Source organism: Bombina bombina, chromosome 4, assembly GCF_027579735.1.
Source record: "Bombina bombina isolate aBomBom1 chromosome 4, aBomBom1.pri, whole genome shotgun sequence".
NCBI classification, from domain to species: Eukaryota; Metazoa; Chordata; class Amphibia; order Anura; family Bombinatoridae; genus Bombina; species Bombina bombina.
Window position 1 is genome coordinate 645401567 of NC_069502.1, and position 16994 is coordinate 645418560.

The 16994-nt window shown below is 36.7% G+C and overlaps 1 protein-coding gene across 6 annotated transcripts in view; it reads right to left on the reverse strand.

Annotated features, from left to right (window-relative positions):
- Window positions 1-16994, reverse strand: part of LAMA2 (laminin subunit alpha 2) — a 1406020-nt gene that overhangs the window by 218669 nt on the left and 1170357 nt on the right. For all 6 annotated transcript variants that reach the window (XM_053710700.1, XM_053710701.1, XM_053710696.1 and 3 more), the window contains one exon: window positions 2475-2591. In XM_053710700.1, coding sequence (XP_053566675.1) covers window positions 2475-2591 — 117 coding nt within the window. The remainder of the gene's footprint in view (window positions 1-2474; window positions 2592-16994) is intronic.

Sequence of the window (16994 nt, forward strand, 5' to 3'; positions counted from 1 at the left end):
TACATATATATATATGTGTATTTAAGCCCTTTGCAGTTAAGTAGATGAAAACATGTAAAAGCATATTTGTGCAATATTCATATTTAATAAAGTGTTGTACTGTGTATTTACTCTGAATATTTCACATTACAATGTTCTGCACATAGCATGATATGTTCTAAGTATTTATAAATAGATATTCAGATATATATATATATATATATATATACAGTATATATAAATATATAGCTGTATATATCTTTACCTATAAATAATTATATATAGAATATTGAATATCATATTTGTTTAGGTCACTGGCGAACTAAAAAACATTGGTGTCAAGGTCTCCCTGTGATATTCCAATGACACCAAATCTTTGATATCTGGAGGGAAGAGAGGGTTCTTTTCTTCTACCTGCAGCCAACTCCCAAAAAACGAAATCCCCCTGTAGACTGTAGGAGAGCTTCTTGGAACAAATCTAAAACAGAAGAGGGAAGGGCGCACAGCAAAAAAAGACCTCCTGGTGTAGTACCCCTACGGTGGAGAAAGTTGATACCGGGATAGAGAACCACTCCAAGAGGCCATACATCTGCACAGGAAGCTTGTGGGATATCTTCATCATAAGAATCACATCCCAACATACTCCAGGAGGCTGACAAAATCAGAATAACCACAGGTCCGACATCCAGAAAGAGATTCTACTATCTACATATACCCCCAGTGCGGCATACTTACCTCATTAGATTGGGGTAATATCTGGTAAGGGTATTTTATACCAATTTTTATCTCATACCATTCGACATATGGCGATTCATCACTGACTGACTATATCCTAAGAATTTGCACAAACTATTTATCCTTCCATATTTCCAGTTATAGTGGATGTACAGGTGCTGTCCTAACCTTTTCTGCCTACATTTACTCCTACTGTGCGGATCTCTATATCCCATACAGTAGCTGTCCTGTATAGCTGCCTTATATATCCTATTCCTTACAAACGAGCGCAACATGCAGAGTATCGCTTGATTCTACTCAGACCTCTGAGCAGTCTCACTCTACTTGTATCTATATATATATAGGTATACATATATATTTCACCAAAATACCATCAGATATATGTAGAAATATTTACTTATGAATAAATAGAACATATTCTTGTATGTGCAGAACATTGGAATGGAATGGGAGGTATTCATATTTTCATAGCGTGAAGTGAACCGCAACCTTGAAAAACTATGCTTGAGCTGGAAGCCCTGAATGAATTGAAAGGGCTAGTACACCTGACCTCCTGGAGTGCCGTAGCCGGTAGCAGCGGATCAAACCGCAAAGAGATGCACAAGAAGAAAAAGTAGGCAGGCACTGCTTCAGACCGTTGAATGTAAAAACATGTATAATGCTTTATTGAAGTTCTGAGTAAAAACAACAACACATGCAGACAGGCAGTAAAGGAGACTAATAGTCTAACATGTTTCGCGCCTCCAGTTTTGTAGTGTTGTAACATATTTTAGATTATAATGCCTGATCACATGTTCGGGATCATATATTATGACTGCTTTTGAGAAAAATTGAAATATTAAATGTGTGTTTTTTCAATTATGATATATTTCATAAAATGTAGCTTTGCTCTGTAAATTTATATAAGTATTGTGTTACGTCTTAGGAAGCTAAGGTCTATGCATATTTTTATTCAATTTATCTAGCAGTTAACATACAGTGTCACATTAGGATATTGTTTATACTCTGTTTTTTTTCTCTGCTTAGACCAGAGGGGGTTAATATTAGTCACCTCCTAGGCCTATAAAGAGTTAGAGTATAGACATCTATGAGTAAGCACACCTGGAGGCACGAAACATGTTAGACTATTAGTCTCCTTTACTGCCTGTCTGCATGTGTTATTGTTTTTACGCGGAACTTCAATAAAGCATTATACATGTTTTTACATTCTATGGGGGAATAGGTTATCACACGCGCAATATTGTAAGTTCGGCTTTTGCGCACGTCCAGATAGCGCAAGAGTGATATTTTTTTACTTTTAATTCATAATAACAGCACAACCTGAAGTACGCAAAAAGTTTACCTCTAACACAATTAGCACTCTAGCAAAAGAGCTAAAAAGCGCTCCACACATAATCTGGCCCTCTATGAGAAGACATATTGTTTTACATTTTATAGCATTTTAACATTTTATTTTCTAACTTTAATTAATAAAGTATATTAGTATAACATATTTTATTCCTGTCTATATATGGTTCCACCTGATAAGGTGTAACCTATATTTAGTAAGATTATATTAGATTTAAAAACTGCATTGGTCTTTTATGAAATTAATTTATGAAGGTTAACAATTAACCATTTACACCACTATTAGGCGTTTGGACCTTAAGCTGTAAAGCACAGAACTTCCTGTTCTTATTGGCATCTGAAACGGTCCATGGTACATTTTCCAACTGTAAAGGTTTTGGGCATTTAAACATCATTGTTTCTTAGTTACTTACCATTTGGTATAGCGCCCAGTTTTCCTACTGTGTCATTCAAAGCTTTCAGTAAATGTTGATTTTTATTATCTGCATTCTGCAACCTGTTCTTCATTTCATCAAGATCATTTTCGTTTTCTTGAAAAAGAAAGTTTAAAAAAGTTAAGAAAAATAACCTACATAAAAACATGAGAAGGTTATAGCTTTCAGAGTAATGCAGCAAATTAATTAGACATGATAAACAAAGAATTAAGAATGACATATGTGGTCACATATGGTTATTAGGTGGATGTCTAAAATGGGACAGCTAGCTACATATAGGCATTATAATTATACTATCTTACTCATATCAATTTTGAAAGATGTCAGTCAATGCATTAAATAAATTAGACATTATAAACAAAGAATGACATAGTTATGACAAAATAAGTGAGTTGCAGTACTAAATATGTAGGATTTATCTGGTATTAAAGTATTATTTGTATGTGGTCCCAAAGATTTATTTAGTCAATATTTAAAATAGGACAGCCAGCAACATTTAGAAATTGTAATTTTACTATTTAACTCGTATCAGTTTTTTTTTTAATTACTTTGAAGGATTTAAAAGTTATGATCTATAAACAAAGGGTATTCTTTTTTCCCCATTTTTTCCCCAAATCATGAAACATGATAACCAGAGCTTAGGGTGTCCTAAAGGAGGTCAGATGAAATATGCAGTCTGGAGTAAGATTTGCATACAAAGCACATCTGTCCTGGCATCAAATGTGAAAGTGTATTTGCAATGTGACTGTCAGATGATTTGTATTGCACAAAAAAATACACAGATCAATAATAAAATATAATTTAGCACAAATTTGTATTTCGTAAATATAAAACACTGGTGTCCTCAAAAGTCAAAAGATTAGATTATTTCTGCTGGGTTCTGCATGTCAGCAGCTTATAAACTTATAGAGCAGTTTTATAGCAAAAAGTGCCATGGGAATTGTTACTAAAATCCTGTGGGGAATGAGGTGGTTGTGCAGGATTATATAGTTGAAGCTAAGACACCAAGCAAGCTTCAGAGAATCAGGACACTGAATTTGGAGAATGGCAGTAAAAATATAAAAAAAGCTTTAATGGATATAATTTTCAGAACTATATTTGTATTTTTTGTGCTCATTGTATATTTTTTTATTTTGGGAACTTTCTATAGTAGGATCAGCTGAGGAAACCTGACCTATTGTTTTGAATGGTAAAAGAATAATATGCTACAGGAAAATGTTCCATTGTAAAAGGCAAATGTGGACCAAAAAGGCTTCATCCTGGATGAACACCTTCCAAAGAGTTCTTGTTTATATGCAAACTATCCTTAGTAATTTTATCTCCCTAATGGCTTGTTCAGGCACACCTCCTGCTCTTACACAACCAATTGCATGAGAGCAGGGCATGTCAATCATCAGTGAAAAATGAGTAATTTTGCCACCTAACGACTGCTGATTCTTAACTTGCTGTTGCCACTTTAAGTCCGCCAGCTAAAGACCACAGCTTCTTAAATTGCAGATGGAAATTTGTATGAACTTGTATGAACAAGACTGCACCTTAAGTAATCGAAAGCTGCATCCAAAGCTTTTTAAATGTAACCCATAATCTCATAAATGTATTTTTGAAGTTAGCTGTATTTCAATTGCTCTGGATGGCACCAGGCTTATAAACTATAGGATGAGAAAGGAACAAGTGGGCTAAATAATACCCAGTTGGTATCATCTCAAAGGACAAGCTATTATGGCTATGTTTATTACCAGATAAGCACTTATCCCCTTTGTTTAGTTAATGGAGGCTGTTCTCTTTCCCTACTGAATTTTATTTTGTGGTTGAAACATTTGTTTTTTAACATGGCATTGCAGTTGGTTATATTTGGGAGAAATGGGAGCAAGAAAGGAATTAAAGAATGAATGAAGGAAGAAGAGAATATAAATTATTTATTATTTCTGTAAATTGATGCAATATTTTGACTGTTTCCACTTTAACAGTCAGTGATATTTGGAAAGAACTGAAGGTCAAAATGCAGTAAACGACTTTCAGTGCTAATAAAAAGCTAAATTTAATTAGAAATTTAATTTGTGATGAATAAGTGCTGCACAGGCTAAGGTGGTTTGAGAAGTGAAAAGCATCCACTATACTGATAGCTTTTGCTTGTAAACATAATTTCTAATACTATTATTAACATCCTGTCAGAAATAATACAAGTGAAGTAGCATGCATGTTATAAACAAGCAGGCTTAGTGACTGAGAGCATAATTGTTACATTACAGAGAGAACAAATCAAATAGAGATAGAGTGAATGAATCATGATGGCAGAGAGGTTGCTGTTATAAGGTGGAATGTCAGTAAGGGTGGCTTTTAATGACAACACCATATGCCACTGATGGAATCAACGCTGGATGTAATAGACACATTATAATTATTAGCATTTTGAAAATGATCACTATAAAGTTTTGTTGTGCTTTTCAATATTCATGTGAGATCAGCACTGATGACAACATGTCATTGTTTTTATTTATTTAAAATTCTGTTATTATCTGTCACAGTGTTTGTAAACCATAGTCATTCATGGGCATCATAAAAGCTAGAATTAGACAACCTTATGGAGAGAGCAATGTGGATTCAAATTAGGGGTGTTACAACAGGTCTCTATACAGAGACACAAGTAAACACATTAATTACACACATCTGTCTGTGTGTAAGTTTTTTTTATCCTTCTGCATGTCCATTAATCCCCATTACATGAAGTTGTTTACAAATAACGCTAGAGAATTATTTGACTAAAGTAGGTTTATACCAAATGGCCTCTCTTGGGATGCAGGCAGCGGAAAGGCTTCCTATGTACAGATACTTTCAATTGCACACCAGCTGTAGTTTCAGTGCTTAGCAATTTCCCAACCCTGTGCTGAACCAGTTTTTACATTTTGCAGTTTTTTATCTTAATCAAATAAAAAGACAGAATTTTGAAATGTATTATAGTTTTGTTTATTTGTAAAGCATATGAACTGATAAAGAAAACAAAACAACGTTATTCTTGTAAGGTACGCCATTGTTCTCCAGCTATAATACAGTTGGAGTTCTGCTTATTTGCCAGTGTGTATTCAAACCTTAAAGGGACAGTATACATCAATTTTCATTGAACTGCATGTAATAGACACTACTATAAAGAATAATATGCACAGATACTGATATAAAAATTCAGTGTAAAACTGTTTAAAAACTTACTTAGAAGCTCCAAGTTTAGCTTTGTTGAAAAGGTTACCTGTAAAACCCACTAAAAGTAGGTGTATAGCACAAAAAAGACAGAACCCCCCCCCTTCCTCTGCATATGAAAAGACCCTTTATACAAACAGAAGCAAGCTGGAGTAGGTATACATCAGTATACTTTAAAACTTTGGGGCTTGGTTAGGAGTCTGAAAATCAGGGCAATGTTATTTAAGCAAAACAATACATTTATTTATTTAAAAAAAACTGTATAGGCTATATAAATGGATCATCTACAAAACATTTATGCAAAGAAAAATCTAGTGTATAATGTCCCTTTAAGGAGCAGTTTCACTTCCTAGTTAGTTTCAAAATGAAGTAAAATACTTTAAAGGGACAGTCTACTCCAGAATTTTTATTGTTTAAAAAGATATATAACCCCTTTATTACATATTGCTCAGTTTTGCATAACCAACACGGTTATACTAATATACTTTTTACCTCTGTGATTACCTTATATCTAAGGCTCTGCAGACTGCCCCTTATTTCAGTTATTTTGACAGACTTGAATTTTAGCCAATCAGTGCTGACTCATAAGTAACTCCATGGGAGTGAGTATGATGTTACCTATATCATATGACACACATGAACTAACACCCTATAGCTGCGAAACAAACACTATCAAAATGCATAAGAGGCTACCTTCAAGCCTTAGAAATTAGCATATGAGCCTACATACTTTTAGCTTTCAACAAAGAATAATAATTATACATGAATAAAAAATAGATTTAAGAAGCGCTAAAAAAGCTAAAGACACAGGATTATCACAATTAGTATGAACACATTTATTGTATACTCTGAATTAAATCATAAATACTTAAAAACCCAATCGTTATTTCTCCACTTTAAAATACATACATGCAATACAGTTAATACTATGAGTGCGCACTCTTGTTTTTAAGGAGCTATTTTTTTATTTTTTGCAGAGTGCGCACTCATAGTATTAACTGTATTGCATGTATGTATTTTAAAGTGGAGAAATAACTATTGGGTTTTTAAGTATTTATGATTTAATTCAGAGTATACAATAAATGTGTTCATACTAATTGTGATAATCCTGTGTCGTTAGATTTTTTAGCGCTTCTTAAATCTATTTTTATTCATGTAAGGTTATTACTGTAATACAGGTACAGTTTTTTGAGGAGTCTGACACTTTACTCTCCCACTACCGTATATTGTATATTTTATAAAGAATAATAATTACTAAGAGAACAAAGCAAATTTGATGATAAAAGTAAATTGGAAAGTTGTTTAAAATTGCATGCCCTATCGAATCATGAAAGATAAATGTTCACTAGACTGTCCCTTTAACTTAACCTATTTTCATGAAAAATATGTTTAGCATATTTAAACATTTCCGGCAATTTTAATGTACGTTTAAAGGGATATGAAGCAGTGCTCCTGTAGTAAAAAGTATATGTTAAAATAAACATAAAAAGAAACTGATTATGTTAAAAAAAAGTAGGAAACTACTTGCTTTCTTGCAAAACAAGCACTTTCACATTCTCAGTGTAGCCACTGCCTATTGTTACATAAAGGAGCAGATATGCTGAGAACATAAATTGCATTCTGCCTCATCTGAGCATAGGCATAAAACGGACTTCCTGTTTATCCAGCATTCAATGAACAGTAAACCAACTCAAGGTATATATGCCTTTATATGGAATTCCAGCCCCCTTGTAGGACTGTGAGAGGAAGTAATGGGCCCTGCACAAATCAAGTTTAAAAAAGTGAAATACAAACAAAAGTAAAATCTTTTAAAAATGATAAATAATGCATATTGCAATGATTTCTGTTAAGTGTAAGCTACTGCTCGGGTCTTTTTTTATTACAACAATGAGAAATACTGTTTTATATCCCTTAAATCAGGAAATAGTACCAATGAAACAGCTTGCAGAGTCTTAATATAATTCTCATATATCAAATTACAGAATGAGTCAAATCCAACCATAATGCATTTACCTTTCATTGCTAGAGCTGATTGCTATTTACTAATATAAATCTCATTATTTTATTGTTTTGCTCTGTCCTGTTTTTTTTTTTTAGTAAAATGTATTATCAGAAAAAAAATTCTATCTAAATGAACTTGTCTGTCTTTTTCATTACCATAAAATTACATTTTTTTCATGTTGTAAATATTCTGTTACTTTAGCCAACAATTTTTTTTATTTTTTTTCGGGGAGGGGGGTTGTAAAGATTTCAATAGCACAGAAAGGAAAGTATGTGGATATATTCAATATCACTAGAGACGCTGTAGCCTTAAAGTCCAGAGGGGATGAGGTAAAAGGAAAAAAGATTAAGCAGTCATTTATGGAATGGATAAAAGGGATATTAAAGGGACAGTCTAGGCCAAAATAAACTTTCATGATTCAGATAGAGCATGTAATTTTAAACAATTTTCCAATTTACTTTTATCACCAATTTTGCTTTGTTCTCTTGGTATTCTTAGTTGAAAGCTTAACCTAGGAGGTTCATATGCTAATTTCTTAGACATTGAAGGCCACCTCTTTTCAGAATGCATTTTAACAGTTTTTCACCACTAGAGGGTGTTAGTTCACGTATTTCATATAGATAACACTGTGCTCGTGCATGTGAAGTTATCTGGGAGCAGGAACTGATTGGCTAGACTGCAAGTCTGTCAAAAGAACTGAAATAAAGGGGCAGTTTGCAGAGGCTTAGATACAAGATAATCACAGAGGTTAAAAGTATATTATTATAACTGTGTTGGTTATGCACAACTGGGGAATGGGTAATAAAGGGATTATCTATCTTTTAAAACTATAAAAATTCTGGTGTAGACTGTCCCTTTAATATATGCAGAGTGCTTCATTTCAGCTAACCCGGGGAAGGTAAAGGGTATGTTAAGATACATTCATTTAATTACTGAGTGTTACACAACATACAGGGGGTTTACATGGAAGGACTACAATGCAGAGTTCAGAAGGGGTAACCTGCAATTGGAAGACAAAGGGAGGATGGAGTTTGGGGTAATAATCCTAGACATGTACACAATGTTCATAAAGGTGCATCACACAGGGGGGCAGAAGCGCAAACTTTAATTTTAATAAGGGCATTAAGTCAGAAACGAAGGAATGTTGGGCCTATAATGAAAAAAGGTGCGCTAGGGGGGTGCATGTAAATTTAAGCATGTTTGCAGATATTGTAGCGGAGCACATGCAGGGATGGATTGTAGGAAGAATAGTGAGAATAATGGGTACAGGAGGCAGTCCTTTCAGAACCAGGGAAACACTGGGAGAGGACAGGCTTTTGGAAATAGCGGCAACCCCCCTGAAAATAGATAAACTGACAAGGGCCTATCTTAATGTGGAGGATAGAGATTTATTGATTGAGGGGCTAAACAGGGTTTTTACAGTACCAGTAAGAGGGGAAGTAGTTGGGGCAGTCAAGCCAGGAACTTAAAATCTGCAGCAGAGTTTCCAGGAATTTTGAAGGAGAAACTAGAAAAAAAGATAGCATGGGGGAAGATGGCAGGGCCATTTGCAGAGAAGCCATTTGCTGACCTAGTCATTTCTCCGCTGGGGGTGGTTCCCAAAAAAGAAAAAGGGAAGTATTGCATGATTCATCATTTATCTTACCCAAAGGGTAGCTTGGTAAATAATGCAATACCAATCATTCATCAGAGCGGTGAATATGGTAAGGGAGGCAGGTGCGGGGGCTATGATGGCAAAGATTGACATTGAGTCGGCATTCGGGTTGTTACCATTGAACCCAGCTAGTTTCAAGCTTATGGGATGCAAATTTGAGGGTCTGTTTTATGTGGACAAATGCCTGCCAATGGGCTGTTCTATATTCTGTTTAATCTTTGAGAAGTTTAGCTCTTTTCTGCATTGGCTGCTGGTGGCAAGGCAAAAAATGGAGTCCGTAGTACATTATCTGGATGACTTCACGGTAGTTGGAAGGGCTGGGTTGGAGATTTGCGAGCAAATGAAGGTGGGACAGATAGGAATGTTGGAGGAACTAGGGGTACCAGTGGCGAGTGAAAAGACAGAGGGCCCATGCGCGAGGTTAACCTTTTTAGGCATAATTATAGACTCAGTAAAAGGGCAATGTGAGCTTCCTGCAGATAAGGTGGAAAAAGCGAGAATGCCAATAGCAGGAATGGTTAAGCAAAAAAAGTAACGTTAAGGGAAATGCAAAAGATTTTGGGGGTATTGAATTTCGCATGCAAAGTCATACCGGTAGGGAGGATTTTTAAAAGGCGCTTGGAGCTATGCACAAAAGGGGACACAAGACCAGAGCACATGATTAGGGTGTCAGGGGAGGTGAGAGAGTTTCTGAAGGTCTGGGACCAATTTTTACAGGAGTTTAATGGGGTTCGGATATGGGAGAAGGTGGCCTCAATGAAGGAGTTGGAACTGTACACTGATGCAGCGGGCAGCATAGGGTTCAAGGCATATTTCCAGGAGAGATGGTGCGCTGGAGTATGGCCAGAGAACTGGAAGGAGAGTGGGTTAAGAACCTATTGCTACTATCAAGCAATCGAGCTATGGGGCAAACTATTGTGAAATAGAAGAATAATTTGCTGGTCAGATAATAAGGAAGTAGTGGATGTGATCAATCAGTTATTGGCATCGTCGCTGCGGGTGGTTACATATTTAAGGTAATTTCGTGCTGAAGTGTTTAAAATTTAACATCTGTTTCAAGGCTAAGTATATTCCTGGCTATAGAAATGTGGTTGCCAATGTGTTGTCCCATTTTAAATGGGAAATGTTTAGGGCATTAGCCCCCAATGCTAAACAGGAAGGTGAATGCTGCCCTATCCTTCTTTGGCAGATTGGCAACGGATAGAAGAAATCAAAGAGCTGGTTGAGAAATCCTTGGCACCAAGTACCTGGGCAGTTTACAAGAAATATTGGGGGCAATGGCGTGAGTCCAAGAAGGGAACAAGCATAGGAGAGGAAGGGAAATTTTTGCAATGGTTGTTAAGTTTAAGAAAAGAGGACGTAAAAAAGGGCAGTTGGGTACAGTTTTAGATGGAATTTTTATTTTTTGCAATTATATGGGAAACAGATTGGTCAAAAATGTATAGTGAAAAAGATTGCGAGAGCATGGGGTAGAGAGGAGGCGAAGCAAGCGTACAAAAGGGAGCCGATAACGGAGGATAGGCTAGAAAAAATGGTAGATGCATTAGCAAGGGTCTGCTTGAGCCAGGATGAAGTGTTGATTTTTAAGACTGCTTTTTTATGGCATTCCACGGGGCCATGAGGATAGGGGAGCTGTTACCCAAAATTAGGAAGTTAGGAAAGGGCGGTTTGGAAGTAAGAGATGTGAGATGCGGGGAGGAGGCAGTGCTGATTTTTGTTAGGAGATCCAAGACAGACACAGAGGGGAAAGGGGCATGGTTAAATATGAGGGCATCTGGGGGAATACTATGCCTGGTGGCATGAGTAAAACATTATATAGCCGTTTATAGGAGTGGGGGTCGCACATTTCTGTGGCATGCAGAGGGACCCGAGGTGACAATTTTTCAATTCAGAAGTGTGTTACAGAGAGTAGTAGAGAAGCTGGGATGGGGGAAGTCATACTTTGCGCTACATTCTTTAGAATAGGGGCGGCAACCTCTGCCGCGAGTAGAGGTTGTTTGATCGAACAAATTAAGAAGCTAGGAAGATGGAAATCAGCAGCTTACAAAGCATACATTAGAGTACAAAAAAAGGAAATACAAAAAAAGTTTTTTTTGCAATGTTTAATCTGTGACTAATGGTTGTTTAAAAAAGTATTTCATTTCAGGCAGAGATTTAAGGGTGTGGATCGTAGGACATTCCTACATTTTTGGGGCACAAGCCAGGGCAATGGCATCATCACAAGGGGAGCATTTAGGTTTCATGCACAAGGAAGTTAGCATTAGATGGTTAGGAAAAAGAGGCATGAAGTGGGATGAGTTAGTGCCAACAATACAGCAGGCAAGACTGAGATGGGGCTGTCCCAGTGCCCTTATTATCCATCTGGGAGGGAACGACATAGAAGCATACCCGCTAAGAGAGTTAGAGGAATAATTGACCAGGGGAATGAAATGGTTAAAGGTAGCATGGCCATCGGTCCAAATAGTATGGTCCAACATAATATCGAGGATATACTGGAGAAACTCGGATATTCGCAAGGCAGGGTATAGATAAAAAAGGAAGGTAAACCAGGTAGCAGCAAAGGCAATGAGGGAAATAGGAGGCAGAGTGATAGAGCATTCACTGATACCGGCGAAAAGGGAGGATCTATTACGACGTGATGGAATACACCTAACAGACGAAGGAAATGACCAATTGCTGATGGACATCAAGGTGATGTTACAGGAATTGGTAAAAGTAAGGAAAGGTCACAAAAGGTTGATAATATTTGGCAGTAAGAGGGGCTCTTTTGTGGTGGTGAAGTTCGGGTCCGGCATGTGGGCGGGGCAGTGAGGGGGTGGGAGCACCCTACAGCATACTCAGCTCTGAGGGGTGATCCGGTGGTCTATCTATTGGGCAGACTATGCCGTGGGTTCTCCTTCCCCCCTCCTGCTCTGCCACAGAGGTATTTGTAGTCCAAACCCCGATACATGGATCCCAAAATTCTTGTTAATGCTTTGGCATTTTTTAGTGTGGATTTTTGTGATTTATGAGATGGCTGAATATTGCTCTCCAAAGCTTAAAGCTAGAAATGGCAAAATTCAATCAACTTAATTAAATACGTGACCATTCCATATTTCGCCATAACAACTGTGTCTGTGTCTTTAATTTAGTTCATAGATAAGCTAAGTAAGTTAAGGTATAGAGGAAGGGGTAAGTAATTGGTATATGGTTTGGTAAAAGAATAAAGCCTCCAAGACCTTATGCTCATTAGCAGCAGGGAAATGTTCAGTAAAGGTTATCAGTGGGGGTGGGGTGATCAGGACAATGAATTGAGGGTTAATTATGGTGATTGAGTTCAGGTGAGTGGTAGCTTTTGCCTTTACTTTGTAGCTGCTACATTGCTTGAGCCACTCAACCTGTGAGTGGCACAAATATAAGGACAGACCTACTGCTATTAATAGCAATTTTTCTTTCACTGTGCTGTTGCTCTGTTATCATCCACAGTCTATTGAATAGGATATCACCACTGTTTATGTTTGGATTTCAGTATATTTCTACATGTTTGTATATCTATCTATCTATCTATCTATTTCTGAAGTAATATTGGCATAAAATTATAGAACAGCATACTTCACTTCTAGACCTCAACTGTTTTGAGAGTTCTAGTAACTTAGAGAGCTAGTTTTTCAGTGATACGTAACATCCCTTACTACAGACTATCAGCTCATTCAGATATCATAGCATTTTCAGTGAAATATTAAATGCTCACTTTAAAACAATATTTTATTGTTCTGATTGTGTTTTGCCTCAAAACCCTTGTTATAAAGGACAGTTTACATTAAGAAAACTTTTTTTCATGTACCTTCCTGATTCCCTTTTAGAACCAATCTTGTGGGTGTGGAAACTGACTGCACTAAGATGACATTTACATATAAATTAAAAAAGAAGAAACTAACAGACTCCATCAGCTCCATCCATCTTTTGCCAGATTAGTTTTCTATGAGATGTAGGCTTTCTATTAACATAATTTTGAGATAGCCAAGATGTATTCCATTTAACTACTTCACCACTGAAAGCAATTACATATGTCCTCTAATGTCTTTTCAATTCTTTTTTTTTCAATTACTTTTTAAAAACATTATAATAAATATATATGTGCATTATGTTGAAGCATCAGATTTAAATCAGAAAATAGCAATATTAGCTATGCTTATCCACATTTTTAGATTTTAGTTATTGATATTTTATCTCATCATTTAATAAACTAGGAGAGGTTGATCAAATGAACAGTGATATTAAAAAACCAGAGGACTGGTCAAATAAATGGGATCTGAAATTTAATATTACCAAGAGCAAAATTATGCATATAGGATCCAAAAACCTAAAGGCCAATTATAGTCTCAATGGTACATTACTGACTGTAACTAAAGAAGAAAGGGACTTGGGAATTATTATTTCAGATGATTTAAAATTTAGTACACAATGCAGTAGTGCAGCCAGTAAAGCCAGTCGAATACATGGTTACAATGGGAGAGGTATTAGTAGCAGAAATAGTAAAGTTCTTATGCCACTTTCCAGATCATTAGTTAGGCCACATCTGGAATACTCTGTAGAGTTCTGGAGACCATATCTTCAGAACAATATAAATAAACTAGAAGCTGTCCAAAAGAGGGCTACTAAAATGGTACATTGTCTAAAATATAAAACGTTCAAAGAAAGACTCTATGACTTAAATATGTAAAGTTTAGAGGATAGAAGGGAAAGAGGTGACATGATAGAGACCTTCAAATATATGAAGGGACTTAACAGAGTAGAAGCTGAAAGAATTTTCCACAAAAAATAAATGCCAAAATAAGGAGTCATAATCTAAAGTTAGAGGGTAGCAGATTCAGGAGAAACTTAAGGAAGCATTTTTTTTACAGAAAGGGTGGTGGATTCATGGAATAAACTTCCATCTGAGGTGGTAAAAACAATGGGGCCTATCTATCAAGCTCCGGATAGAGCTTGAGGCCCCGCTGCTCCATAACCCTGTCCGCCAGCTCTGAGCAGGCAGACAGGAATCGCAACAATTCAACCCGATCGAGTACGATCGGGTTGATTGACACCCCCCTGCTGTTGGCCGATTGGGCGCGAGTCTGCAGGGGGCGGCGTTGCACCAGCAGCTCTTGTGAGCTGCTGGTGCAATATTAAATGTGGAGAGCGTATTGCTCTCCGCATTTAGCGAGGTCTTGCTGACCTGATCCGCACGGTCGGATCAGGTCCGCAAGAACTTTGATAAATAGGGGCCAAAGACTGTAAATAAATTAAAAAATGCCTGGGAGATGCATAAGGCTATCGTAAGAAAAAAGTAACATGTAATATGGGTAGACTTTATGGGACTTTTTGGTTCTTACCTACAGTCAAATTCTATGTTTCTATATAAACTAGAGAACAGGTGAAATAATCAGCTGCTCTGTAACCATGGTTACTAATCTGCTCTTATGCATTAGCTAATTATTTCACCTGTGCTCTAGTTAAGATATTATGAAAATCTGGCCTGCTAGGGGTACTTGAGGACTGGAGTTGAGAAATACTGGCCTAGATTACAAGTGTAATGCAAAAATATTAGTGCTATTGTGCATTAACAACACTCTAGAATAATCATTAGTTCTTCAAATTAAGTCCAATTTTTTTTTTTTATTTCTCAAGCGATAGTCTAGGGGTGCACTAACATCTGCATGTTACATAGCTTGTGTGTGCAAAATCCTTACATAATATATTTTCAGTTGGGATGAGCAGTCAAATTCAGTTATTGCTCAAGTGTTAAGCCGATGGTGCAAAAGTAGTCAAGTTTTTCATGTAGTTCTGTTATACTGTTGTAAGGACCTTGCCCTTACCCAAGATGGCTGCTGTAATAGTTGTATTGAGGAAGAGAAATGCCATATGGGAAGGGGGAGAAGTTGTTAGTGATGAGGAGATTTCTTAGGTCTTAAGAGAAGTGTGGAGCTTTGCACAGACTTGGAGATGGGGGAAGAAAGTTGCTGTTTCCAAGCTGAAAGAAGTTATTCAGACTAATGCATGGATTCCAGAGACAGTTCAGACATTGCTACATTAGGCTGCTGCAGACAGAAGTTGGAACCTTTTATTTGTACAGTGAGTGTCAGCCATTATCTGCTGTTTTAAGATCTCCATAACTTCATGTTAACTAAATGCAAGAGAAAAGATATACTAGTCATATCTGATGTGCTGCAGAGTTGTTGTATATTAAAGAGATAACCCAGAGAATATTCTAGAAGTTATTCTGTCTAAACAGTTTGCATAAATACACTAAATGGATTGCACAGCTGCATTACATAAGGAAGTAACTGAGTGTGATGTGCTGCAGAGTTGTATATTAAAGAGATAACCCAGAGAATATTCTAGAAGTTATTCTGCCTAAACAGTTTGCATAAATACACTAAATGGATTGCACAGCTGCATTATATAAGGAAGTAACTGAGTGTGATGTATATTAAAGAGATAACCCAGATAATATCCTATAAGTTATTCTGCCTGAACAGTTTGCACAAATACACTGACTGGATTTATAAAGCTACATTACATAAGGGCATAACTGTGAGATTTCTGCAGCTGTTTGTAGTAAAAGAGTGACTGACTGCAGTATAAGGCAAATGGATTGCTGAAATTCAGTAATAAGGTAGAGACTTATGTTATTCAGTATTTCTGAGGAGAAGTTTTCTTGAGCACTGCATCGATCACAAGCAGCGCTCTCTAGCTTCGTTCACAAGCAGCAAGGGATAATTACCTCAACTAAATTCTATTAAGTATATGAAATTGCATTGTACAGCACCACCTCAAAGTATTTTACAACAACAGTTATGTTATTATTTCATGAGCTCATGAAGGACTTCTGAGTTAAAAAAAAGGTATACTGATGTCATAAGAAGATATTGTGATTAATATTATTATTTGTATTTGTTGCACTGTATGTTATTGGTTAAACACTTTATAATAATCAAAGCAACATTTTATTTGAAGATTTCTTGTGTGGTTATTACTTGTTTTCTTTTTGTACTAAAATCTTATAGGACCCCACACCCTATTATTCTAGGGTGTCCCCTATAGGTGGAGACACTGCGTCATACAGGCATCCCTTATATACCTGATTTCAACCCCCCTCCTACTCCCACTCTGCGGAGGCTTATTTCTCATACACGAAACAGGTAGACAGCATTACACTATCACCCACCTCAGGGAAGGTCAGGAAAGGGTGTTACAGATGGAGGCACTGCTGAGATCAAGAGGCGGGGCAAAATCAGAAGAGATGCATCTTTTAAAATTAGAAGAGGTGAGAGAGTGGGCAATGCAGAAAAAGGTACAAATTGAGCAGGCAGTGGCTGTGACTTGGATACCAGTAGGAACCAGTCGAGATAAGCTATGTGAGTCACTCCAGAGAGCACTTCAACTAAGAGAGTACCCTAAGATAGTAGCATTCAAAAGAGTACCAGATGACACTTGGGGTAGCATATTAATATACACCAACCAATGTTTCTTAGAAGTACCCAACCCCTCTGAGCTACAGCTACTAGGGCTACCTTCAGTCAGACTACCCCTCATTTATGCCATAAAATCAGAACTGCATATAGTCAAGGAAAATGAAGTTCAGGGTGTTAGAGGATCTCAAAATGAATCTAATATGGAGTCTAGTCTA